Source organism: Tachyglossus aculeatus, chromosome X1 (assembly GCF_015852505.1).
Source record: "Tachyglossus aculeatus isolate mTacAcu1 chromosome X1, mTacAcu1.pri, whole genome shotgun sequence".
Lineage (NCBI taxonomy): Eukaryota > Metazoa > Chordata > Mammalia > Monotremata > Tachyglossidae > Tachyglossus > Tachyglossus aculeatus.
The window spans coordinates 118,733,453-118,759,338 of record NC_052101.1 but is presented as its reverse complement, the minus strand read 5'-3'; the positions used below and the strand labels follow the sequence as shown (position 1 = coordinate 118,759,338).

General features: G+C 48.7%; 1 protein-coding gene, 1 long non-coding RNA gene and 1 other non-coding gene across 6 annotated transcripts in view; 1 reads left to right on the top strand and 2 right to left on the bottom strand.

The window, feature by feature from the left end:
* Positions 1–5,249, top strand: part of MED26 (mediator complex subunit 26) — a 76,790-nt gene extending 71,541 nt beyond the window's left edge. For all 3 annotated transcript variants that reach the window (XM_038740508.1, XM_038740507.1, XM_038740509.1), the window contains 2 exons: positions 1,830–1,904; positions 3,480–5,249. In XM_038740508.1, coding sequence (XP_038596436.1) covers positions 1,839–1,904; positions 3,480–5,162 — 1,749 coding nt within the window. In that variant the 5' untranslated portion in view covers positions 1,830–1,838 and the 3' untranslated portion in view covers positions 5,163–5,249. The remainder of the gene's footprint in view (positions 1–1,829; positions 1,905–3,479) is intronic.
* A 4,333-nt stretch (positions 5,250–9,582) lies between these two features.
* On the bottom strand, positions 9,583–9,657 carry TRNAI-AAU. The gene has a single exon. It is a non-coding gene; the product is annotated as a tRNA-Ile (tRNA).
* Positions 9,658–24,476: 14,819 nt separating this feature from the next.
* LOC119919633 lies at positions 24,477–25,782 on the bottom strand. 2 transcript variants are annotated; one of them, XR_005447711.1, is made up of 5 exons: positions 25,687–25,782; positions 25,483–25,569; positions 25,252–25,376; positions 24,704–24,790; positions 24,477–24,597 (listed from the first exon to the last, which is right to left on the bottom strand). It is a non-coding gene; the product is annotated as an uncharacterized LOC119919633 (long non-coding RNA). The 2 variants fall into 2 exon arrangements; XR_005447710.1 differs by lacking the exon at positions 24,477–24,597 and having other exon boundaries at positions 24,680–24,790.
* Between the last annotated feature and the right edge of the window lie 104 nt (positions 25,783–25,886).

Genomic DNA, 25,886 nt, shown 5'->3' with positions numbered 1-25,886 from the left:
CTACCATTCCACATTTTTCCATAACTCACTCCCAAAATCTCCTGTTTTAAGTCCGCAACCCCCGGAATCGAATGAACTCAAATCTGCCAATCCCCAACTCTCACTACCTTTAGAAAGCCATCTCCTCCAGAAGGCATTTCCCAACTAATCCCCATTTCCCTGGTCTGAACATCCTGTCAGCCACGTTTACCATTCTTGTGTGTATCTGTCCATTTCCACGTATTCATTTTTTTGCTTACTTTTGTCGTTCAGTTGTATGTTTTTTTTTTACTTTTGTTCCACATATACATGTGTGTACGTGTGTGTATTTCTCTAGCTATTTGCAATTAGTGTCTCCCTGTCTTCCCCTTTAGATTGTAAGCTTCTGGAAGGCAGGGACTTTCTTCTTTTCTCTGCTGTCCCCAATGGTTTCGTACCGTCCTTTGCACACAGTGGGCACTCAGTAAATGCCGATTCGTATAATCCGTGATCCTTTTTGTTTCCATTGCCTTGCCTTTCTATCTCCCCCACAAGTAGATTGTAAGCTCCTCGAGGGCAGGGATCATGTCTTCAACTTTTTTTGGTATGCTTCCAAGTGTCTAGTACAGTTGTCTGCAACATAGTATTTATTTGATCAATACTGCTGCTGCTGCTGCTGTTGATGATAGTTGAAAACATCCTTTTTCTTAAAGAATTGCATCTTCCAATTTTGGCAGTTCACTGACTTGACACAGTGGACTGCCAAATCCAAACTTGTGATATATTTTTTTTTAATCTTAAATTGTCAATTTTCTAAGGGTTGTATTTTTCAGTAACCTCTGGATATGCACCGAAGTACCTACCTGCTTCATCAGTTCAGATGACTTTACAGGCATAGCTCTTCTTCAGACCGAAGAGATCATTGTGTTGTCCATATTGTGGTTAACACCCATTCCTTGATGTATCCGTGGGCACAAAAGCTGATTTGATATTTTGATAAAGTCCTTTAAGCATATGCTTGGCTCTTTTATTCACTTGTGTTTTAAAATCTGAAGAGTCTACCGATTTGTCCAGAAATATTGGTTCTTCTGTTCTGATGCTGCAAACCTACTGTTGCGGTTTCCTGTGACTTAACTACAAGTCCCTGCTTGGAATTAGGCCTGTGCCGAGGCCTCTATCCTCTTCCCGTATATTATATTCGAACCACCACCTCTAGGCCTGACTTGAAACCCACTCCAGAAGCTAAAAATAAACTGGGGGGCTCTTTTACCCTCCATTCCTGAGTCAGCCCATCCTTCCTCAGCTACTTTTAGCAGCAGTTTGGGTTTGTGCTAAATACACCAAGTGTACGATGAGAAGCAGTGCGGCCTAATGGATAGAGCCCGGGCCCGGGAGTCAGAAGGACGTGGGTTCTAATCCCAGCTCTGCCACTTGTCTGCTGTGTGACCTTGGGCGAGTCACTTAACTTCTCGGTGTCTCAGTTACTTCATCTGTAAAATGGGGATTAGTACCGCAGGACCCAATCTGAGTCCAGCCTGATTAGCTCGTATCTACCCTAGGGCTTAGTATAGCGCCTGGCACATAGTAAGCACTTAACAAATATCGTTTAAATAAAAGAGTGGGTGCTACTTAAAGCGCTACGACTGCCGATACACTGTTGATCGTTACTGAGATAAAAGATTAAGGTGGTAAGAAACGCCACCACCGTCACCTGGGTGGACCAGTTTTTCTAGGTAAAACCAGGTTCAGCCCCTTGTCGGCATTCTTGGAACAGATCCGAGCAGGTTTTCCTTTTTGCTTTGAGCAGTGCCTTAATATTGTGCTGCAGTGAGCAGGAACAGAGAAACTGACGACTCTGGTTTTTGTTGCAGATCCATAACATGGTGGCAGTACTGGAAGTTATCTCCAGCTTGGAGAAATATCCCATAACCAAAGAGGCGCTTGAGGTATGAGCCGTTGAATCGAACCATTCGTGTTTCTAAATGTTAAACTTGGAATTGACTGCGGGTTAGTCACCGAGACTCTAATTGCTTGCGCTTAAACCTCCACCCTGCCCCTCAAGCCTCTCCGCTTGGGGTGAACTTTTTCAAGCTTCTGGTCTCTCGATTGGCGCTTCAGTAGGGGAGGCTACCTGCAAATCCCAATCCCTGTTTAAAGGTCGTGTTTGACCCAGAATCCCAGTTACGGTGTTTAGGAAGTCAGTTTTTCTTAGGACTGTTAATAATCCTAGGAACTCCAGCGATCCTGATGGGTTTTCATAGCAGAAGCAGTGTGGTCTAGTGAATAGAGCCACGGGCTTGGGAGTCAGTAGGATCTAGGTTCTAATCCAGACTCCGCTACTTGTCTGTTGGGTGACCTTGGGCGAGTCACTTCTCTTCTCTGGGCCTCAGCGACCTCGTCTGTAAATGGGGTTTGACTGAGCCCCATGTGGGAAAGGGGCTGTGTCCAACTCGACTAGCTTGTACACATAGTAAGAGCTTAACAAATACCACTATTATCATTATCAGTATTATTATTATTACAACAGAAGGATTCCAAAGTTCCCTAGGCACCCCCAGATGATTACAAAGGCTTCTGGGGATCTCTTCAACTGGCAATTGCTGTTTGGAGCTGGGTTACCTCTTCCAGTGTAATCTGTTCCCATCCTGAACACTTTTGGTTTACCCCTTGTTTCTGTAGCCCAGGACCTACGAAATACATCTGTTCGGAATGTGTGTTACGTGATGTGCCGGGGGTGCCTCGACCCTAAATCCCGACCCTAAATCCCGACCCTCGACCCTAAATCCCGACCCTCGACCCTAAATCCCGACCCTCGACCCTAAATCCCGACCTAAATCCTGGCTCCCGGTGTCGCTCGGGGAAGCCGAGGCCCACGCTCACAGCCCCTGGGTTCTCAATCCCGTTGGTTCTACCCTTCCGAGGTCTGGCGAGATTGGGGCTCCTCCCTGCCTAGCAAACCCCGCTCCCGCACCCCACCGTCCCTCAGATAAGCATCTCTCTTAATACCAAGGGGGCCACGCAGCGTCTAGCCGGTTACCCTCCTTCCTGAGGTTGGCTGCAGAGAGTCCAGGGGAGAAAGGAGTCCCTTAACCTCACGGCCTAGGGGATAGAGCCCGCACCTGGGAGTCGGAGGACCTGGGTTCTAATCCCAGCTCCGCCGCTTATCTGCCGTGTGACCTTGGGCAAGTCGCTTCACTTCTGTGGGCCTCGGTTACCTCGTCTGTCAAGTGGGGACGGAGACCGGGAGCCCTGTGTGGGACGTGGACTCGTCCAAACTGATGAGCGTGTAGCTACCCCAATACTTAGCCCGGCCGTAAGCGTCTACCATTACAAAGGCGGGAGGGCGGGCAGTCCCTGGCCCTTAATCCAGTGAGCCGTCCCCCTCAGGAAGGGCTCCTCAGGAGTGGGTTTCCCGCTCCCGTATAGCAGCTTGTAGAGCTTCTCCTCCGCCACTGCCTCTGCGCGTGGAGCCAGCCGGGATGCCGTCCCATTGCTTATAAAATGTTTTCCCTTGGTCCTAGGAGACGAGATTAGGGAAGCTCATCAACGATGTCCGCAAAAAGACGAAAAACGAGGAGCTTGCCAAACGGGCCAAGAAGTTGTTGCGGAACTGGCAGAAGCTGATCGAACCCGTCGCCCAGAATGAAGCGGCGCCTCGGGGATTGCCCAACCCGACCGGGTCGGCCAACGGCGGGGCCCACAATTGCCGGCAAGAGGTGGCGCCGGCTACGGTGGCCGGCCCCAAGCCGGTCAACGAGTTCAAGAACAGGAATGACATCCAAAAGCTGAACTCTCCGAAAGCCGAGAAAGCGGGGAATCGGAAGAGGAAAGGTGACCACAGAGATGGGCACCAGGGCCCGCCTTCCAAAGTGTCCAAAGCGAGTCACGAACCGTTGCAAAACTCCTCTCCGCTCCCGACCAACGGAATCGGGGGCAGCCCGGAAAGCTTTCCCAGTCCTCCTGAGGCAGGCGCGCTCCCGGGGCCCGAAGGCAGCTGGACGGACCTGGGCGAGAACGATAAACAAAGCAAAATCCCCGTCAACGCCGTGAGACCTCACACAAGTTCCCCCGGGCCTGGGAAACCTTCAAGCACTTGCTCCCAGGGCAAGGCGGCGGGGCTTCAGCCGCCCGACAAGCCCGAAGAAGCCGCCGGGCCGCACCGGCCCAAGAGCCCACTCTGCTCCTTCAGCCCCCGGACCGCGCGGCCCGAGACTTCGATCCGACAGCACGGTACGTGTGCGTCGAAGGGGTCGGTGCCCAGCCCGTCCCGTAGGCCCCAGCTCCCGGACCCGAGCCAGGCAGCGTCCTCCCCCCCGCCGCCGTGCGGGCCGCAGCCGGCGGCGACCAAAAGACTGGAGGCCGGGCAGCAGCCAGGCCCCGAGGCGTCTCAGCCCTGGCAGGAGCACCTGTCTTCGGAAGGCCACCACCGGCACGCGGCCGGGACCCCGCTGCAGCCCCCGGCCCCCGGCTGTAAAGCGAGCGTGCCGCCCGGGGAGCCCCCGATGCCGCGGATCGGGTTCTCCCCGGACGCCGCCTCGAAAATGGACAGTGATGATGCCGCCTCGGGGTCAGACAGTAAAAAGAAGAAAAGGTACCGACCCAAAGACTACACGGTGAACTTGGAGGGACAGGTGGTAGAAGTAGGGGTGAAGCCTGTAAGGTTAAAAGAAAGGAAGCTCACCTTTGATCCCATGACCGGGCAGATCAAGCCCCTGACCCACAAAGAGTCCCTGCAGGTGGACATCCCTGCGGTCGTCGAGCAGCACAGGACAGAACCGGATCCGCAGGAGCAGAAATCCAGCCTCCCGAGTCCTTTCGAGCAGACGAACTGGAAAGAGCTGTCCCGGAACGAGATCATTCAGTCCTATTTAAACAGACAGAGTAGTTTGCTCTCCTCGTCGGGAGTACAGACCCCTGGGGCTCACTATTTCATGAATGAATATTTAAAGCAGGAAGAGAGCACTAGACGAGAAGCTCGGAAAACTCACGTTCTCGTACCGGACAGTAGAGCCACAGATCTGCCTGGGGTCAGTCGAGAGGTCACGGGTGACGACCTCGACAGAATACAGGAGCATCACTGGCCGGGTGTGAACGGTTGTTATGATACACAGGGTAATTGGTATGATTGGACTCAGTGCATATCTTTAGATCCACACGGCGATGATGGGAAATTGAACATCCTACCTTACGTCTGTCTAGACTGAGTGCGGTTTTGCTAAAATGCTTTACCATCTGCAGTTAGCAAAAATGGCAGACCCACCCCCACCTCCCCACCCCCACCCCCCGCCCCTTGCCACCGATCATGGCGAATACAGGCCTGGTGAGGGTCTGGAGGAGTGTACAGCTCTTCCCTATACATTTTCCTTCTTTTGTGAAATGCTGCTACCAGTTTACTAACAAAATTGCAAAGGAAGGGCATACGAAGGACAACAAATTGAGTTCAAAACTTATAGCCAACCGGCTATAAAAAAAAAAAAAAGTGTTAGTGCCCCCAAAGGTTGCAGATGATTTCCAGTACTTCCGAATGACAGAGTCGTTATTTACAGGCAGGTACATCTAAAATTGACACGGAAGAATGACCATAACCAAGTGTGCGTCTATTTATTTGAATCGATTTTTTTTTTTTTAATTTGGCAGTGAGATGTCTGTGAGACAAAAATGTGCAAAAACTGTAGGTTCTTATTTGCGTCACTCCTCTGAACAATTGAGTTATTTTTTATCTTGTGGTGCAGCAATTTTTTTTTTTTTTTTTGGAAACAGCAGTTATTGCACTGCAGGCTGGCTAACCAGTTTTTAGCTCGACATTCCATAGGCATCCACATAGTCTAGTCTGGTTTCTGTTCAAATTCAGTCTCTTAAGAATTCAGTTTTTGCAGCGCAATTCTCCCCCACACCTTGCCCCCACCCCCATCCCCTACCACCAGCCAAATCACTGTTGTCCTTTTCCCTTCCTGCAAACTTCTAGAAAACTTCACCTTTCTGAAGTCCAAAAAAGTAACTGCGGGTGCTACTAGTGTGTAACTGTACTGTGAGGGAAGAGGGAAGCCTATTTGTATGCTGGAAATATACTTGTTACCATTCCTTTAGATATTGTTTGCCTTATGGATATCCATCATAAACGCGATTTGCAAAATCAAAGAGCCTTAGTGAATGTACAGTAACTAGACTTCTGTGTTCTTGTGATGCAGAAGGGAGCAACTTTGCTATTTGGTCCTTTAAGTGGACACATTGTGATATAAATGTGGAAATAATAAAAAAAAAATTTGCACAAAACAGAGTGGATTATTTAGAGTACTGTACAAGTATTTTGGGGCGAGCCTCACATCTGGACACGTGCGTGCGTGCGTGCGAAATTTCAGTATCGGCATTTGGTTCGGGAGTGCACGGCTTTAAACTCTCGGAGGCGGGAACGCAAAGGAAACCAGTCAATCGTTGGCATTGAGCGCTTACCGCGTGCAGAGCACTGTACTGAGCGCTCGGGAGCGTACAAGGTAACGGAGTCGGTAGACCCGTACCCTGCCGACGACAAGCTTACAGTCTAGAGGGGTGACAGACGTGAATATAAATGAATTGGATATGTAGATAAATGCTGTGGGGCTGAGGGAGGGGTGAATAAAGGGTGCAGATCCAAGTGCTTTGTACACAGTAAGCGCTCAATAAATACGGATCGAATGAATGAATGAAAGTGGCGCGGAAGGGAGTGGGAGAAGAGGGAATGTGGGCCTGGTCAGGGAAGGCTTCTTGGAGATGCGCTTTTACTAGGACTCTGAAGGTGGGAAGAGCAGTCGTCTGTCAGACGTTGCAGGACGTGGGTGAGGGGGTGATGGCGAGATGGACGAGATGGAAGTACGGTGAGCGGGTTGGTGTTAGAGGAGCGAAGGGCGCGGGGCCGGGTTGGAGGAGGAGAGTAGGTAGGAGGGGGCAAGGTGGGTGTTTTAAGGCCTAGGGTAAGAAGTTTCTGTTGGCTGCGGAGGTGGCCGGGCAACGCTTAGTGCTCTGCACACAGTAAGCGCTCAATAAATACGACTGAATCAGTGAATGAACCCCTGGAGGTTCCTGAGCGGAGGGACACATAACACACGGTTTGGGCGTAAACGATCCGGGCAGCACAGCGAAGTATGGACTGGAGTGGGGAGAGGCGGGGAGGTCAGCGAGGAGGCTGACGCAGTAATCGAGGCAGGCTAGGATAGGATAAATGCTTGGATTAAGGTGATGGGGAGGAAAGGGCGGATTTTAGCGATGGTGCCGGGGTTGAACCGACGTGATTTGGTGACGGTTCGAATGTGTGGGCTGAATGAGAGAGATGAGTTGAGGACAATGCCAAGGTTACCGCAAGAATAGGTGTTTTAGGTTCCTTCTCCTGAAGACATTGAGGCTAATTTGGATGTTCTTTGGAAAGTTGTTCGTCTGAAACTCTGTGGATGTGTTGTGTGTTAGGGAAAAATAGTTGAATTTTCACCCTAATTTAAATGCAGTTCTCTCATCTAGCCAGAACATACTATCCATTCCTCAAGGTTTACTGTCCCCGGGTTACCCCTGGCTACTTTAACAATTAACTCTAATTAACCTTAATCTGCTTCAAGCAGGTTCCTTCATCTACCCCTCCCAACCCCCTCACCCCGGCAAATTCAATCCTGACTGCCACAGATTTTCCAGTCCTGTTCTCCCCCACCCCCATTAAAATTTTAGTTAGGGATGGGTTAAAGAAATAGTCCAACCCTTCTGATTTTAGGGGCACAGAGAAGCAGTGTGGCCTAGTGGATAGAGCACAGGCCCGGGAATCAGAAGGACTTGGGTTCCTCCACTTGTCTGCTGTGACCTTGAGCAAGTCACTTCACTTCCCTGGGTCTCAGTTACCTCATCTGTAAAATGGGGATTAAGACTGTTGTCCAATCCGATTAGCTTGTATCTACCCCGGCGTCTAGTACAGTACCTGGCACCTAGTAAGTGCTTAACAGATACCATAAAAAACAAAAGTAGTGTCCTGTAAGGAGGGAGGCCGAGAACCTTAAGAAAGGAAAGAGGCAAAATTGAGAAAGGCCCAGAAGGAATGTGGAGAAGAGAAAACTGGACGACCAGAGGTGAAAGAAGTGGGGGGAAGGGTGTTTGTGAGAAAGTAAGAATCAATCAATCAATCAATCAATCAATCGTATTTATTGAGCGCTTACTATGTGCAGAGCACTGTACTAAGCGCTTGGGAAGTGCAAATTGGCAACACATAGAGACAGTCCCTACCCAACAGTGGGCTCACAGTCTAAAAGGGGGAGAAAGAGAACAGAACCAAACATACCAACAAAATAAAATAGGATAGAAATGTACAAGTAAAATAAATAGAGTAATAAATATGTACAACCATATATACATATATACAGGTGCTATGGGGAAGGGAAGGAGGTAAGATGGGGGGATGGAGAGGGGGACGAGGGGGAGAGGAAGGAAGGGGCTCAGTCTGGGAAGGCCTCCTGGAGGAGGTGAGCTCTCAGCAGGGCCTTGAAGGGAGGAAGAGAGCTAATGAAGAGTGGGGCAACAAATCCTTTTCCTAATAACCAACCTCCTCTCGGTGTCTTTCCCTAAGGACACCTTCAGAATTGGCCTTGCGCGACTAAGTGAGGATGCTCTCACCCAGGAACTGCAGCAGGGTTTCTGTCACTAACAGTCTCTCCCGCCCGCTCCTCCCCTCTGTTGCCTTCTCTTAAAAAACCTCCGGTTTTCACGTTTTCGTGGCCCCACGGACCCGACGGGATGCCGTTGGGACCGCTTGTGAAATCAGTCACGGTTTCACGGACGAGAAGCGGACACAGCCCCCTGGGGTCTGAGCCCCCCTGAGAACACTTAGGGTCTCGCAATCCAAGGAGAAGGTGGCAGGGGGATGGGCGGGGAGGGGTCGGCGATGGACGCGTAAGAAGAAGTGAAGCCTCAAGAAACAGAAGAACCAAATGGAAAGGCAGGGATGAGAATTGGAGAGGCCCATACTACCTTACTCAACGAGGCCATTTTCAGAGGGGAGGGATTGTGCAGAGCGTCCAAGGGGCTGGAAGGTCTCAGGTCTCCGTCTGGCTTCCTAGGACAGCGTGTGTTGCCAAGACAAACTTATCCCTACCGCAATTCCAGGGGGCCAATGGAACCGTTGAGTCACAGCAAACGCTTTCGACCACGCTCACGTCTCCCCTGGCCTAAAAAAAAAAACCGCTCCCCCGACCCCACGGCACCCTCCAGTTATCGCCCCATCTCCTTCCTACCCTTCCTTTCCACCTGCTTCCTCCCCAGTTCTCGGTCTGACCTCCTGCGATTTGGTTTTCTCCCCCTCCACTCCATGGAAACTGCCCTCTCTGAGGTCAATCAATAATAATAATAATAATAATGGCATTTGTTAAGCGCTTACTATGTGCAAAGCACTGTTCTAAGCGCTGGGGGGAAAGGATTCAAGGTGATCAGGTTGTCCCACGTGGGGCTCACGGTCTTAATCCCCATTTTACAGATGAGGGAACTGAGGCTCAGAGAAGTGAAGTGACTTGCCCAAAATCACACAGCAGGCATGTGGTGGAGCTGGTATTCGAACCCACGACCTCCGACTCAAAAAGCCCGTGCTCTTTACACTGAGCCACGCTGCTTCTAAAAATCAGATGGCCCGTACGGGGAATCGAACCCGCGACCTTGGCATTATTAGCACCACACTCTAACCAACTGAGCTAACCGGCCAAGTCATAATAATGGCATTTATTAAGCGCTTACTATGTGCAAAGCACTGTTCTAAGTGCTGGGGAGGTTACAAGGTGATAAGGTTGTCCCACAGAGGGCTCACAGTCTTAATTCCCATTTTACAGATGAGGTAACTGAGGCACAGAGAAGTTAAGTGACTTGCCCAAAGTCACACAGCTGACAATTGGCGGAGCTGGGATTTGAACCCATGACCTCTGACTCCAAAGCCTGGGCTCTTTCCACTGAGCCATGCTACATACCCATCAGTCAGAGGTATTTGAGTGCCTATTGTGTGCAGAGCGCTGTACTAAGCACTTGGGAGGGTACAGAGAAGCAGCGTGGCTCAATGGAAAGAGCGCGGACTTTGGACTCAGAGGTCATGGGTTCAAATGCCGGCTCCGCCACTTGTCAGCTGTGTGACTTTGGGCAAGTCACTTCACTTCTCTGGGCCTCAGTTACCTCATCTGTAAAATGGGGATTAAGACTGTGAGCCCCCCATGGGACAACCTGATCACCTTGTAACCTCCCCAACACTTAGAACAGTGCTTTGCACATAGTAAGCGCTTAATAAATGCCATTATTATTATTACTACAGAGGTCATGGGTTCTAATCCCCGCTCTGCCACTTGTCAGCTGTGTGACTTTGGGCAAGTCACTTCACTTCTCTGGGCCTCAGTTACCTCATCTGTAAAATGGGGTTAAGACGGTGAGCCCCACATGGGACAACCTGATTACCTTGTATCTACCCCAGTGCTTAGACCAGTGCTTGGCACATAGTAAGCGCTTAATACCATCATCATCATTATTATTATTACAACGGAGACCGTAGGATGCGTTCCCTACCCACAACGAGCTTATAGTCTAGAGGGGGAGGCAGACATTAACAGAAATAAGAACCCCAATTTCCTTCTTGCCAAATCCAGTGGGCTCTCTTCCATCCTAATCCTAGGCCTCTCAGCTACCTTTGATGTTGCAAACCACCCCCTTCTTCTGGAAACACAGTGCTCTGCACACAGTAAGCGCTCAATACATATGATTGAATGAAATATGATTGAATGAATAACCTTGGCTTCACTGACACCGTCCTCTCCTGAGCCTCCTATCCCTCTGGTTTCCCAGTCACAGTCTCTTTTGTCAGCTTCTCCTCCGACTTCCTCTATTTGGAGGAAGTCGTTTGGTGGTGTTCTCTGTCTCCCCCTTTTAGACTGTGAGCCCACTGTCGGGTAGGGACCGTCTCTATATGGTGCCAATTTGTACTTCCCAAGCGCTTAGTACAGTGCTCTGCACATAGTAAGCGCTCAATAAATACGATTGATGATGATGATGATGATGGAGGAGTCCCTCAAGGCTCGGTTCTGGGCCCGTCTCTTCTCCGTCTACACCCACTCCCCTGGAGAACGCATTTGCTTCCGAGGCTTCAACTACCCTCTCTACGCGGATGATTCCCAAGGCTCCCTCTCCAGCCCGGATCTCGGTCTTGTTCTGCAATCTCAGGTTTCCTTCTGCCTCAGGGTGAAATATGGAGGGACCTTCCCTTCTCCAAGATGCCTGGCAGGCTAAACCCACCCTTACCTCCACCCCTGTTGAGTCCTGAGCAGATGTGGAACAAGTGTACCAGATCTGGCCTCCCCATTTACTGGCTCAATTCGAGTCAGATCGGAAGACCCTTCCAGACATTTACGACTTGGACTAGGGCAGCTTTTCTTTTGCGTGATGTGGAATTTCACCGCCATGACCCCCCTCGGACTCTCCCTCGTTTGCTCTCGATCCACGTCCCGAATGCGTTCTTGTTGCAGGGCACTTTCGGTACTCTCAGAAGTTACAAGTTAGTGGTGTTCATTGAGCGCTCACTGTGTGCGGAGCACTGTACTAAGCGCGTGGGAAAGTACTAGTGCGTAGAGTTGACACTGCAGCCAATGAGACTTAACGACCGGAGGACAGCTCAAAGAGATAAACGCTGGACTCACCTTCTTTGAGTGAACAATGTGTTACTGTTCTTTCGCAAGTGCTTAGTACAGTTCTCTGCACCCAGGAAGTGCTGAATAAATACCATTAATTGAGTCTTAGGGCGAGCCCTTCCTTTTCCGGAATGATACCGATCAGGTTGGATTTACTACCGGCCAAACAGTGATACAGGGCCTTCTGAATTTGCCCAGACGCCCAAGTTACCATCTGACGACGTCAAGCCGGCCCCTGAAAGCACTTTGCCATCTTCATAAGCACGTATGCCCCGACAGTGAGAAACGGCAGTGGAAAAAAAAGTTTTTACGAAGACATAGATAACCATCGCAGGGGGGTTCGGATATCCGATAAATTAGAATTGTAATGGACAGTTTAACGCTAGAGTTGGTAGCGATGCCTGTTGATGGCAGAAAGTCATCAGACCTCACGGGACTGGCAGACAGAACAGCAGCGGTTTACTTCTGTTGAATGAATGCGCCAACCACCACCTTGTGATCACTGAATGCCATCTTCCGTTTGCCAAACAAGAAAAGCATCCTGGCTGCGTTCAAAATCAATAAGGTGGCACCTCATCGAAGAAACGGCCTGGCAGAGAAATAATAATAATAATAATAATAATGATGGCATTTGTTAAGCGCTTACTATGTGCAAAGCACTGTTCTAAGCGCTGGGGGGGATACAAGGTGATCAGGTTGTCCCACGTGGGGCTCACACTCTTCATCCCCATTTTACAGATGAGGGCACTGAGGCTCTGGGAAGTGAAGTGACTTGCCCAAGGTCACACAGCAGACATGTGGTGGAGCCGGGATTCGAACCCATGACCTCTGACTCCAAAGCCCGGGCTCTTTCCACTAGGCCATGCTGCCCCAAGGTCATACACTTCACAGCAGCCATGAATGAGGTAGAGTCCTGTCTAGACTCTAGGCTCCGTGTGGGCAGGGATCGTGTCTATCCACTCCACGGTACACTTCCCCAAGCGCTCAGTACCATTCTCTGCACAGAGTAAGCGCTCAATAAATAGCCCTCGATTGACTTCTGGTACATCCAATAGCGGCCTCTAAATTGCCAAGCCAGCTCTTGGAGAACCCCTGGAGGAGATGCGATTTTCGGAGGGTTTTGAAGATGGGGAGAGCGGCGGTCCGGCGGATAGGAAGGGCGACGGCGTTCCAGGCCAGAGGGAGGATGTGGCTCAGAGAAGCAGCGTGGCTCAGTGGAGAAGAGCCCGGGCTTTGGAGTCAGAGGTCATGGGTTCAAACCCCGGCTCCGCCAATTGTCAGCTGTGTGACTTTGGGCAAGTCACTTGACTTCTCTGTGCCTCAGTTACCTCATCTGTAAAATGGGGATTGAGACTGTGAGCCCCACGTGGGACAACCTGATCACCTTGTAACATCCCCAGGGCTTAGAACAGTGTTTTTACCAACTTGTACTTCCCAAGCGCTTAGTACAGTGCTCTGCACCCAGTAAGCGCTCAATAAATACGACTGATGATGATGATGATGATGTGGGCAGGGGTCTGGGGTGAGACGGATAAGATCGAGGTACAGTGAGTAGGTTTGGCTTTAGAGGAGCAAAGTGTGTGGGTTTGCTTCAAGCAGATTGGCAAAGTAGGAGGGGGACTTAGGGCTTTAATAATAATAATAATGGCATTTATTAAGCACTTACTTTGTGCAAAGCACTGTTCTAAGTGCTGGATTGAGAGCTGATGGTAAAGAATTTCTGGTTGAGGAGGTGGATGGGGCAACCATTGGAGGTCTTTGAAGTGGGGGGAGACGTGGACTGCGGACTTTTTATAAAAGCGATCCAGGAAAGAGGGTGAAGCGGGGACTGGAGCGGGGAGAGACGACAGGTGGGGAGGTTCAGCAAGGTGGATAATGTAGCGTATTCCAGGTGTAGGCAAGGGGAGAGATAAGAAGGTTGTTTCAGGGCCGGCTCTGGAACACCGACCCCTTCCCCCATCCCCTAGGGTCTAGGGGAGTGGGCACCGGCTGGGAGCCGGGACACCTGGGATCTAACCCCGCCCTGCCACTTGCCTGCTGGATCACAGTTGGGCAAGTCGCTCGACTCCTCTACGCCTCAGTTTTCTCATCTGCAAAATGGGGATAAAATGCCCACTCTTTCCGGTTGTGAGGCCCACCTGGAATGGGGGCTGTGTCTGACTGGACAATTATGGTGTGGCTCAGTGGGCTTTGGAGTCAGAGGTCATGGGTTCAAATCCCAGCTCTGCCAACTGTCAGCTGTGTGACTTTGGGCCAGTCACTTAGTTTATCTGTGCCTCAGTTCCCTCATCTGTAAAATGGGGATTAAAATTCTAAGCCCCCTGTGGGACAACCTGATCACCTTGTAACCTCCCCAGCACTTAGAGCAGTGCTTTGCACATAGTAAGCGCTTAACAAATGCCAACATTATTATTATTATTATTATTTCAGTGCCAGGCACTGAACTAAGCACCGAGGTAGATACAAGCTAGTCAGGTCGGACGCAGTCCGTGTCCCACATGGGGCTCCCAGTCTTAGTCCCCATTTTACAGATGACGGAACTGAGGTCACACAGCAGACAAGTGGCAGAGCCGGAATTAGAACCCGGGTCCTCCGGATTCCCAGGTCCGGGCTTTTTCCGCTAGGCCACGCTGCTCCTCAGCGAGTTCCAGTGAGTAGGTTAGATTGAGAGGAACGAATGTAGTAGGAGAAGGGAGAAGATAACTAGTTGGAAGAGAGATGATGGAGTGCCTTTAAGTGGATGGTCAAGAGCTTCCGCATGATACAGAGAGGAATGGGGTAGCGGCGGAACAGCCACGTAGCGGTGTCCCGGAGGAAGGAGGAAATGCGGGATTGCAGAGACAGTGAGAGGCCAGGGCCGGGTTCGGGGATTTGGGAGTCATCTGCAGAGAGTTGGGAATTGAAGCCATGGGAGGGGCTGAGCTTCCCAAGGGAGTCCGTGTAAAGCGAGACAAGAAGGGGATCCAGAAGAGAGCCTTGAGAGACCACCCAGCGTGAAAGGCTGAAGAACCATCAGCAAAAGATAGAAGGAAGTGACCAGTAATAAAAGGAGAACCAGGGGAGATCTGTTGAAAAAACTAAGGCTATGTAGCTTTTCCAGGATGAGAATGGCCTACAGTGTCTAATAATAATAATGGTATCAGTTAAGCGCTTACTATGTGCCAGGCACCATTCTAAGCGCTGGGATGGATACAAGCAAATCGGGTTGGACACAGCCCCTGTCCCACATGGGGCTCACAGTTTCAATTCCCTATTTTAAAGGTGAGGTAACTGAGGCACAGAAAAGTGAAGTGACTTGCCCCAGGCATCCCAGCAGACAAGTGGCGGAGTCAGGATTAGAACCTGTGACCCTTGAACTACCAAGTTGGACGACGAATCCTTCCCGTCTCACAAGCCTGCAACCTTGGTGTCATCCTCAACTCCGCTCTCTCATTCACCCCTCACATCCAAGCCGTCACCAAAACCTGCCGGTCTCAGCTCCGCAGCATTGCCAAGATCCGCCCTTTCCTCTCCATCCAAACCGCTACCCTGCTCGTTCAAGCTCTCATCCTATCCCGTCTGGACTACTGCATCAGCCTCCTCTCCGATTTCCGATCCTTGTGTCTCTCCCCACTTCAATCCATACTTCACGCCGCTGCCCGGATTGTCTTTGTCCAGAAACGCTCTGGGCATGTTACTCCCCTCCTCAAAAATCTCCAGTGACTACCAATCAACCTGCGCATCAGGCAGAAACTTCTCACCCTCGGCTTCAAGGCTGTCCATCACCTCACCCCCTCCTACCTCACCTCCCTTCTCTCCTTCTCCAGCCCAGCCCGCACCCTCCACTCCTCTGCCGCTAACCTCCTCACCGTCCCTCGTTCTCGCCTGTCCCGCCGTCGACCCCCGGCCCACGTCATCCCCCTGGCCTGGAATGCCCTCCCTCCCAACATCCGCCAAGCTAGCTCTCTTCCTCCCTTCAAAGCCCTACTGAGAGCTCACCTCCTCCAGGAGGCCTTCCCAGACTGAGCCCCCTCCTTCCTCTCCCCATACACCCCCTTCCATCACCCCGTCTTACCTCCTTCCCTTCCCTACAGCACCTGTATATATGTATATATGTTTGTACATATTTATTACTCCATTTATTTTACTTGTACATATCTATTCTACTTATTTTGTTAATATGTTTGATTTTGTTCTCTGTCTCCCCCTTCTAGACTGTGAGCCCACTGTTGGGTAGGGACTGTCTCTATATGTTGCCGACTTGTACTTCCCAAGCGCTTAGTACAGTGCTCTGCACACAGTAAGCGCTCAATAAATACGATTGATTGATTGATTGATTGAACTCCCAGGGTCTATCTCCTACGCCATGCTGCATCTCAAAAGCAGCGTGGCTCAGTGGAAAGAGCACAGGCTTTGGAGTCAGAGGTCATGGGTTCAAATCCTGGCTCCACCACTTGTAAGCTGTGTGACTTTGGGCAAGTCACTTCACTTCTCTGGGCCTCAGTTACCTCATCTGTAAAATGAGGATTAAGACTGTGAGCCCCCAGTGGGACAACCTGATCACCTTGTAACCTCCCCAGCGCTTAGAACAGTGCTTTGCACATAGTAAGCGCTTAATAAATGCCATCATTAATTAATTAATTAAAAGCAGCTGAGAGGTCAAGGGAGATTTAGGATGAAGTCCATTAGATTTGGCAAAGAGATTATTGGTGACCTTGGGCAATGTGATCTCAGTGGGGCGAATGAGGCAGAAACCAGATAGTAGCATTCATCGTAGCAAATCTCCAGTGGCTACCAATCAACCTATGCATCAGGCAAAAGCTCCTCACCCTTCAAGGCTGTCCATCACCTTGCCCCCTCCTACCTCACCTCCCTTCTCTCCTTCTACAGCCCAGCCCGCACCCTCCGCTCCTCTGCCGCTAACCTCCTCACTGGGCCTCGTTCTCGCCTGTCCCGCCGTCAACCCCCGGCCCACATCCTCCCCCTGGCCTGGAATGCCCTCCTTCCGCACATCCGCCGCGCTAGCTCTCTTCCTCCCTTCAAAGCCCTACGGAGAGCTCACCTCCTCCAGGAGGCCTTCCCAGACTGAGCCCCCTCCTTCCTCTCCCCCTACTCCCCCTCCCCATCCCCCCGCCTTACCTCCTTCCCCTCCCCACAGCACCTGTATATATGTTTGTACAGATTTATTACTCTATTTTACTTGTACATATTTACTATTCTATTTATTTTATTTGGTTAATATGTTTTGTTTTGTTGTCTGTCTCCCCCTTCTAGACTGTGAGCCCGCTGTTGGGTAGGGACCGTCTCTATGTGTTGCCAACTTATACTTCCCAAGCACTTAGTACAGTGCTCTGCACACAGTCAGCGCTCAGTAAATACGATTGAATTCATTCATTCATTCATTCATTCAATTGCATTTATTGAGCGCTTACTGTGTGCAGAGCACTGTACTAAGTGCTTGGGAGAGAACACTATAACAGACACATTCCCTGCCCACAATGAGCTTACAGTCTAGAGGGGGAGACAGACATTAAGCGTGGCTATGAGAAGCACCGTGGCTCAGTGGAAAGAGCATGGGCTTGGGAGTCAGAAGTCATGGGTTCTAATCCCAGCTCCGCCACTTATCGGCTGTGTGACTTTGGGCAAGTCACTTAACTTCTCTGTCCCTGTTACCTCATCTGTAAAATGGGGATTAAGATAGTGAGCCCCATGTGGGACAACCTGATCACCTTGTATCCCCCCAGCACTTAGAACAGTGCTTTGCACATATTCATTCATTCATTCAATCAATCGTATTTATTGAGCGCTTACTGTGTGCAGAGCACTGTACTAAGCACTTGGGAAGTACAAGTTGGCAACATATAGAGATGGTCCCTACCCAACAACGGGCTCACAGTCTAGAAGGGGGAGACAGACAACAAAACATAGTAAGTGCTTAACAAATACCATTATTATTATTATTATTATTATTATTAAAGAAATTACAGATATGGACATATGTGCTGTGGGGCTGTAGGTCAAGGGAACTAGAGAAGTAAAAGTAGACAGTGCTTACAACCCATGGGAAAAGTTTGAGCGGGAATGGGAATGGAGATGGAGCCATAATAGCTAGAGGGTGCAGAGAAGGGTTTTTTGGTTTTTTAATGGAGAAGACATGGGCATCTAAATCCCGGCCCCACCACTCGTCGCTGTGTGACTTTGGGCAGGTCACTTCACTTCTCTGTGCCTCAGTTACCTCATCTGGAAAATGGGGATAAAGACTGTGAACCTCACGTGGGACAACCTGATTACCTTGTATCTATCCCAGAACTTAGAACAGTGCTTGGCACATAGTGAGCGCTTAATAAATACCATTATTATTATTATTATATTTGAAGGTAGAGGGGAAAGCCATCCGAAAATGAGTGGTTGAAGATGGAGATCAGGGAGAGAAGAATGGATGCAAGTTTTCTTAGGGGTGAAGGGATGGGACCAGATGCTGAGACAACACTTTTTAGAGAACCAATAACTTCCTCTCAAGCAAGTTCAGTGGGCTGTACTTTCTCATAATCTCCTTGGAACGCTATCGGATCTTGGTTTCGATGACAAGTCTATCCTGGTTCTCCTCCTATCTCTCAACCTACTCTTTCTCAACTTAATTCACTAGTGCTTTTAACATCTTGGCTCCTAACTCTGGGGGTCCTGTAAGGTTTGGGGGGCCTCTCCTTTCTTGCGTTCCACTCATTCTTTCAGAAAACTCCATCCGTCCCAATACCGTCTCGACGCGGATGCCTCAGTCCCATCAAACCAACTGCAAAATTCTGCCAGTTCTTCCTCCACAACATTTTTCCAATCTGCCCCTTCCTCTCTACCCAGACATTCACCATCTGTTTCAGCCTCGCACGGACCTCCTCCTTCAGCTCCTTCCACCACTTCAGCCCATACTCCGCAGCACTGCCCAGATCACTTTCCTGGAAAGATTCCTCATCATCCATCTCTCCACTTCTCAAGAACTTCCAATAACTGCCCAGTCAGAAGGACCTGGGTTCTAATCCCGGCTCTGCTGCTTGTCTGCTGTGTGACCTTGGGCAAGTCACTTCACTTCCCTGTACCTCAGTAACCTCATCTGTAAAACGGGGACTAAGAGTGTGAGCCCCAAGTGGGACGGGGACTGCGTCTGACCCGATTTGCTTGTATCCACCCCAGCGCTTAGGACAGTACCTGGCACCTAGTAAGCGTTTAACAAATACCACTATTCATATTATTGCTCCCAAGTTCACCTCCTAATCGTGTCCCACTCATGCTGTTCCCCCTGCCAGATCCCCCTGCCCCCCTCCCAAACCTGGTAAAGCTCAGCCCTCCCCACTTTCAAAGCCCTCCTAAAATCCCACCTGCAACTAGCCTTCCCCCCAAATAAATTATGGTATTTGCAAAGTGCTTACTATGTGCCACGCACTGTACTGAGCGTTGGGGTGGATCCGATCAAATCGGGTTGGACACAGTCCCTGTCCCATGTGGGGCTCACAGTCTCAATCCCCATTTTACAGATGAGGTAACTGAGGCCCAGAGAAGTGAAGTGATTTGCCCAAGGTCACACAGCAGACAAGTGGCAGAGCCGGGATTAGAACCCATGACCTTCTGACTCCCAGGCCTGTGCTCTATCCACTGTGCCATGCTGCTGCTACTACTACCACTACTTTCATTTATTCATTCATTCAGGCGTATTTATTGAGTGCTTACTGTGTGCAAAGCACTGTGCTAAGTGCTTGGGAGAGTACAATACAACAACAGACATTCCCTGCCCACGACGAGCCCACAGCCTAGAGAGGCACATAAATAAATAAATTGCAGATACACACACGTGCTGTGGAGGATGAATGAAGGCAGCAAGTCAGGACAATGTAGAAGGGAATGGGAGAAGAGGAGAGGAGGGCTTAGTCAGGGAAGGCTTCTTGGAAGACATGTGCCTTCAATAAGGCTTTGAAATGGGGGAGAGCAATTAACCGTCTGATATGAGGAGGAAGGGCATTCCAGGCCAGAGGTAGGATGTGGGCGAGAGGTCAGCGGCGAGACAGAGGAGATCAAGGTACAGTGAGGAGGTTAGCATTAGAGGAACGAAGTGTGCGGGCTGGGTTGTAGTGGAAGAGTAGCGAGGTTAGATAGGAGGGGGCAAGGTGATTGCTCTAACACCAATGGTGGGGAGCCTTTGTTTAATGCAGAGGTGGGTGGGCAACAACTGGAGTTTCTTGAGGAGTGCGGAAACATGGTCTGAATGCTTTTGAAGGAACATGATCTTGGCAGCAGAGTATGGACTGGAGTAGGGAGAGACAGGACGCAGGGAGGTCAGCAAGAAGGCTGATAGAAAAATCACGATGGGATGGGATAAGTGCTTGCATTAATGTGGTAGCAGTTTGGATGGAGAGGAAGAGGCGGATTTTAGCGATGTTGTGCAGGTAGAACTGACAGGATTCAGTGATGGCTTGAATACGTGGGTTGAACGAGAGAGAGGAGTCAAGCCAAGGTTACGGGCTTGTGAGACAAGAAGGATGGCAGTGCCATCAACTGTGATGGAAAAAAACGAGCGGGAGGACAGGGTTTGGGTGGGAAGACAAGTTCGGATTAAACCGTATTAAGTTTGAAGTGACGGGAGGACATCCAAGTAGAGATGTCTTGAAGGCAGGAGGAAATGTGAGACTGCAGAGAGGGAGAGAGATCAGGGCTGGAGATGTAGATTTGGGTGTCATCAGCACAGAGGCGGTAGTTGAAGCCATGGGAGCGAATGAGTTCTCCAGGGGAGTGGGTGTAGATGGAGAATAGAAGGGAACCCAGAACTGAACACTGAGGGACAACCACATCTAGGGGTTGGGAGGCAGAGGAGGAGCCCGCGAAAGAGACTGAGAGTGAGCGGACGGAGAGATAGGAGAAACAGGAGAGGACGGTATCAGTGAAGCCGAGGTTGGATAATGAATGTTTCCCAGGAGAAGGGGGTGGTTGACAGCATCGAAGGCAGCCGAGAGGTCGAGGAGGATTAGGATGGAGTAGAGGCCGTTGGATTTTGCAAGAAGGAGATCACTGGTGACCACTGGTGAGGGTGACCACTGGTGAAGGTGGTTTCTGTGAAGGGGACGGAAGCCAGATCGGAGGGGGTCAAGGAGAGGAGTGTGAGACAGCAGGTGTAGATGGCTCGCTCAAGGAGTTTGGAGAGGAATGGTAGGAGGGAGATGCGGCGATAACTGGAGGGAGCCGTGGGGTCATGGGAGGGTCTTTTTTGGATAGGGGAGACATGGGCATGTTCAATAGGGGAAGAAGTCATTGGGGAGTGAACGGCTGAAGATAGCGGTTAGGGAGGGGGGCAAGGGTTTTGATGAGGTGTGAAGGAATGGGGTTGGATGCGCAGGTGGAGGGGATGGATTTTGCAAGAAGGCAGGAGAGCTCCTCTAGAGACACTGCTGGGAAAGATGGGAGAGCTGAAGAAGGGAGGGATGGGAGATCACTCCCGACGGTGTCAACTTTCTTGATGAAGTAGGTGGCCAGGTCACTGGGAGCAAGAGATAGGGGAGGCGGGGGGGACAGGGAGGGGGTTTAAGGAGAGAGTTAAACATGTGGAACAACCGTCAGGGGCGGTGGGCCCGGGGTGTCGATAAGGATGGAGAAACAACTTTGCCGGGCAGAGTTAAAGCACGCAAGGATAAGCTTGAAGTGGGCGGTCGGCCTGATATCTAGATTTCCGCCGGCAGCACTCTGCGGCACGGGAGTGAAGGAAGCGGGCTGTGGAGGTGATCTGGGGCTGTGGGCTGGTGGTATAAAATCTACAAAACTACGTGGGAGCAAGTGAGCTGAGTTCAGCAGAGAGGGTGGGGTTGAGATCATCAATTCGGTCACTCCATAGTATCAACCCAACCACCACCACTAGCACTGAGGTATTTGTACAAACCCTTGGCACTTGTAAATATATGTGATTCCTACACGTAGTCAGCTGTTCGCTCTGCCTCTACTATTTATAAATAACCTTCAATTTGCTTCTCCCTAACGGGGGAATTGTAAACCTCTTGGGGGTAGGAATCTTGTCTTGTGTCTTTGGTTTATTTTCCCAAGTGCTTGGTACAATGCATTACACTCAACAGATGCTTCAGAACCAGGAGTGGATGGTATTTACTGAGCGCTTCCTAGATGCACAGCAGTGTGCTAAGCGCTTAGGAGAGGAGGCTCCAACCGAATTAGGAGCTAGGTTCCCTGCCTGTATAATAATAATAATAATAATGATGGTATTTGTTAAGCACTTCCTATGTGCCAAGCACTGGTCTAAATACAAGGTAATCAGGCTGTCCTCTGTGGGGCTGTCTTCATCTCAGTCTTCAGCGGCCAGTTTTCGTTCATTCAATCGTATTTATTGAGCGCTTACTGTGTGCAGAGCACTGTACTAAGCGCTTGGGAAGTACAAGTTGGCAACATCTAGAGACGGTCCCTACCCAACAGCGGGCTCACAATCTAGAAGGGGGAGACAGACAACAAAACAAAACATATTAACAAAATAAAATAAATAGAATAAATATGTACAAATAAAATAGAGTAGTAAATACGTACATACATATATACATATATACAGGTGCTGTGGGGAGGGGAAGGAGGTAAGGCGGGGGGATGGGGAGGGGGAGGAGGGGGAGAGGAGGCAGAGGGGATAGAGGAGGGAGGGAGTCAGGGCAATGGGGAGGGGAGGAGGAGCAAAGTAAAGGGGGACTCAGTCTTATCAGAAAAATGGGGACTCAGACTGAGAGCCCGTTGTGGTACATGAACTGTGGAACTAGGCCCAACCAGATTAGCTTGTATCCACCCCAGCGCTTAGCAAAGTTTTTATTATAGCAAGTTTTTAACCAGTACCAATTTTAGAAAAGGAGACCGCAGGGAAGGAAAGAGATCAAATAGGGCATGTTGCCTTGGGATAACTGGAGGAAATCAAGAGATCAGAGATGTCTGTGGAGCAGTGGGACAGTTTTGTGAGGGGTGAGTGTATGGGAGAAGGCACGTGAGGAGGTGGTGGTCAGAGTATGATTTCAGAGTTGGTAGGGTTAGAGACTGTCCAGTAATTGGAGAAAATGAGATAAAGTCTGTGTTCATGTTCTTTCAGACTGTGAGCCCACTGTTGGGTAGGGACTGTCTCTATATGTTGCCAATTTGTACGTCCCAAGCGCTTAGTATGTGCTCTGCACATAAATACGATTGATGATGATGATGATGTTGCGAATGGTGAGGTCAGTGGAGTTGAGGACTGCGCTTGGATCTGTGACCTTTGGGCATTTGATGGTCACCCCACCCTCAATCGACACCACTTTAGTACATTTCTCAAAAATTATGCATTACAAATTACTTATTTATGTTAATGTCTGTCTCCCCCTCTAAAGTGTAAGCTCATTATGGGCAGGGAACGTGTCTGCTAAACTCTGCTGCATGGCCCTCTTCTCCCCAGTGCTCTGCAAAAAGTAAGCATTCAATAAATACCACCGATTGACCGATTGAGAGGAAGCGGGAGACTGAAAGGTCGTTGAGAACATCCACGTGGATTCCGAGTCCCTGAGGATCAGTTCATATTATCCAATAAACTATTTTATTTTAGAATGAATGAATACCAAAAAAAGAAGAATTAGAGCAAAACTGAATTATGAATCAAGGCTCCTCATTTTAAATATAGTTCTAATTACCACGTTTTGCCCAAGTTCACACTTCGTAGTACAGATTTTCATTTTCTTTTCAATGCAATCATCTTGTCAGCTGTAGGACTTTGGGCAAGTCACATAAATTCTCTGTGCCTCAATTACCTCATCTGTAAAATGGGGATTAAGACTGTGAGCCCCCCGTGGGACAACCTGATCACCTTGTAACCTCCCCAGCGCTTAGAACAGCGCTTTGCCTCACTGTACCTCGTTCTCGCCTGTCCTGCTGTCGACCCCCGGCCCACGTCATCATCATCATCATCATCAATAGTATTTATTGAGCGCTTACTATGTGCAGAGCACTGGACTAAGCGCTTGGGAAGTACAAATTGGCAACATATAGAGAGTCATCATCATCATCAATCGTATTTATTGAGCGCTTACTATGTGCAGAGCACTGGACTAAGTGCTTGGGAAGTACAAATTGGCAACATATAGAGACAGTCCCTACCCAACAGTGGGCTCACAGTCTAAAACTGTGAAATAAAAATATAATAAAAAAATAAAATAATAAAATAATATATAATAATAATATTAAATAATATAACAATAAAAATTAAAATTACTAAAAATAGTAAGACTGCAAAGCCCATGCTCTTTCCACTGAGCCACGCTGCTTCTCCAATCATGATTATTGCCTGAGGCGACACAGCTGCCACGTGGAGGAGGAGGCGGAATTCGAACCCATGACCTGCAATAAAATAATAATATAAAATAATAATAGATAATAATAATAATAGATAATATAAAATAATATAATAATAAAAATAAAAATTACTAGAAATAGTAAGACTCCAAAGCCCATGCTCTTTCCACTGAGCCACGCTGCTTCTCCAATCATTATTATTGCCTGAGGCGACACAGCTGCCACATGGAGAAGGTGGGATTCGAACCCACAACCTGCAATAAAATAATAATATAAAATAATAATGTATAATAATAATAATAAATATAAAATAATATAATAATAAAAATAAAAATTACTAGAAATAGTAAGACTCCAAAGCCCATGCTCTTCCCACTGAGCCACGCTGCTTCTCCAATCATGATTATTGCCCGAGGTGACACAGCTGCCACGTGGAGGAGGAGGTGGGATTCGAACCCATGACCTGCAATAATAATATAAAATAATAATATATAGTAGTAATAATAATAATAATAAAATAATATACTAATAAAAATAAAAATTACTAGAAATAGTAAGACTCCAAAGCCCATGCTCTTTCCACTGAGCCACGCTGCTTCTCCAGTTATGGTTATTGCCCGAGGCGACACAGCTGCCACGTGGAGAAGAAGGCGGGATTCGAACCCACGACCTGCAATAAAATAATAATATCTAATAATAATAATAATAAATATAAAATAATATAAAAATAAAAATTACTAGAAATAGCAAGGCTCCAAAGCCCATGCTCTTCCCACCGAGCCAAGCTGCTTCTCCAGTCATGATTATTGCCCGAGGCGACACAGCTGCCACGTGGAGGAGAAGGCGGGATTCGAACCCACGACCTGCAATAAAATAATAATATATAATAATGATAATAATAAATATAAAATAATATAAAAATAAAAATTACTAGAAATAGTAAGGCTCCAAAGCCCATGCTCTTCCCACCGGGCCACGCTGCTTCTCCAGTCATGATTATTGCCCGAGGCGACACAGCTGCCACGTGGAGAAGAAGGAGGGATTCGAACCCATGACCTGCAATAAAATAATAATATATAATAATGATAATAATAAATATAAAATAATATAAAAATAAAAATTACTAGAAATAGCAAGGCTCCAAAGCCCATGCTCTTCCCACCGGGCCACGCTGCTTCTCCAATCATGATTATTGCCCGAGGTGACACACCTGCCACGTGGAGGAGAAGGCGGGATTCGAACCCACGACCTGCAATAAAATAACAATATAAAATAATAACATATAATAATAATAAAATAATATAGTAATAAAAATAAAAATTACTAGAAATAGTAAGACTCCAAAGCCCATGCTCTTTCCACTGAGCCACGCTGCTTCTCCAGTTATGGTTATTGCCCGAGGCGACACAGCTGCCACGTGGAGAAGAAGGCGGGATTCGAACCCACGACCTGCAATAAAATAATAATATCTAATAATAATAATAATAAATATAAAATAATATAAAAATAAAAATTACTAGAAATAGCAAGGCTCCAAAGCCCATGCTCTTCCCACCGAGCCAAGCTGCTTCTCCAGTCATGATTATTGCCCGAGGCGACACAGCTGCCACGTGGAGGAGAAGGCGGGATTCGAACCCACGACCTGCAATAAAATAATAATATCTAATAATAATACAATAATAATAATAAATATAAAATAATAATATATAATAATGATAATAATAAATATAAAATAATATAATAAAAAAATAAAAATTACTAGAAATAGTAAGACTCCAAAGCCCATGCTCTTCCCACCGGGCCACGCTGCTTCTCCAATCATGATTATTGCCCGAGGCGACACAGCTGCCACGTGGAGGAGGAGGAGGAGGCGGGATTCGCCTTCAATAATACGATCGATCAATCAATCAATCAATCAATCAATACGATCGATGAAGGCGGGATTCGAACCCACGGCCT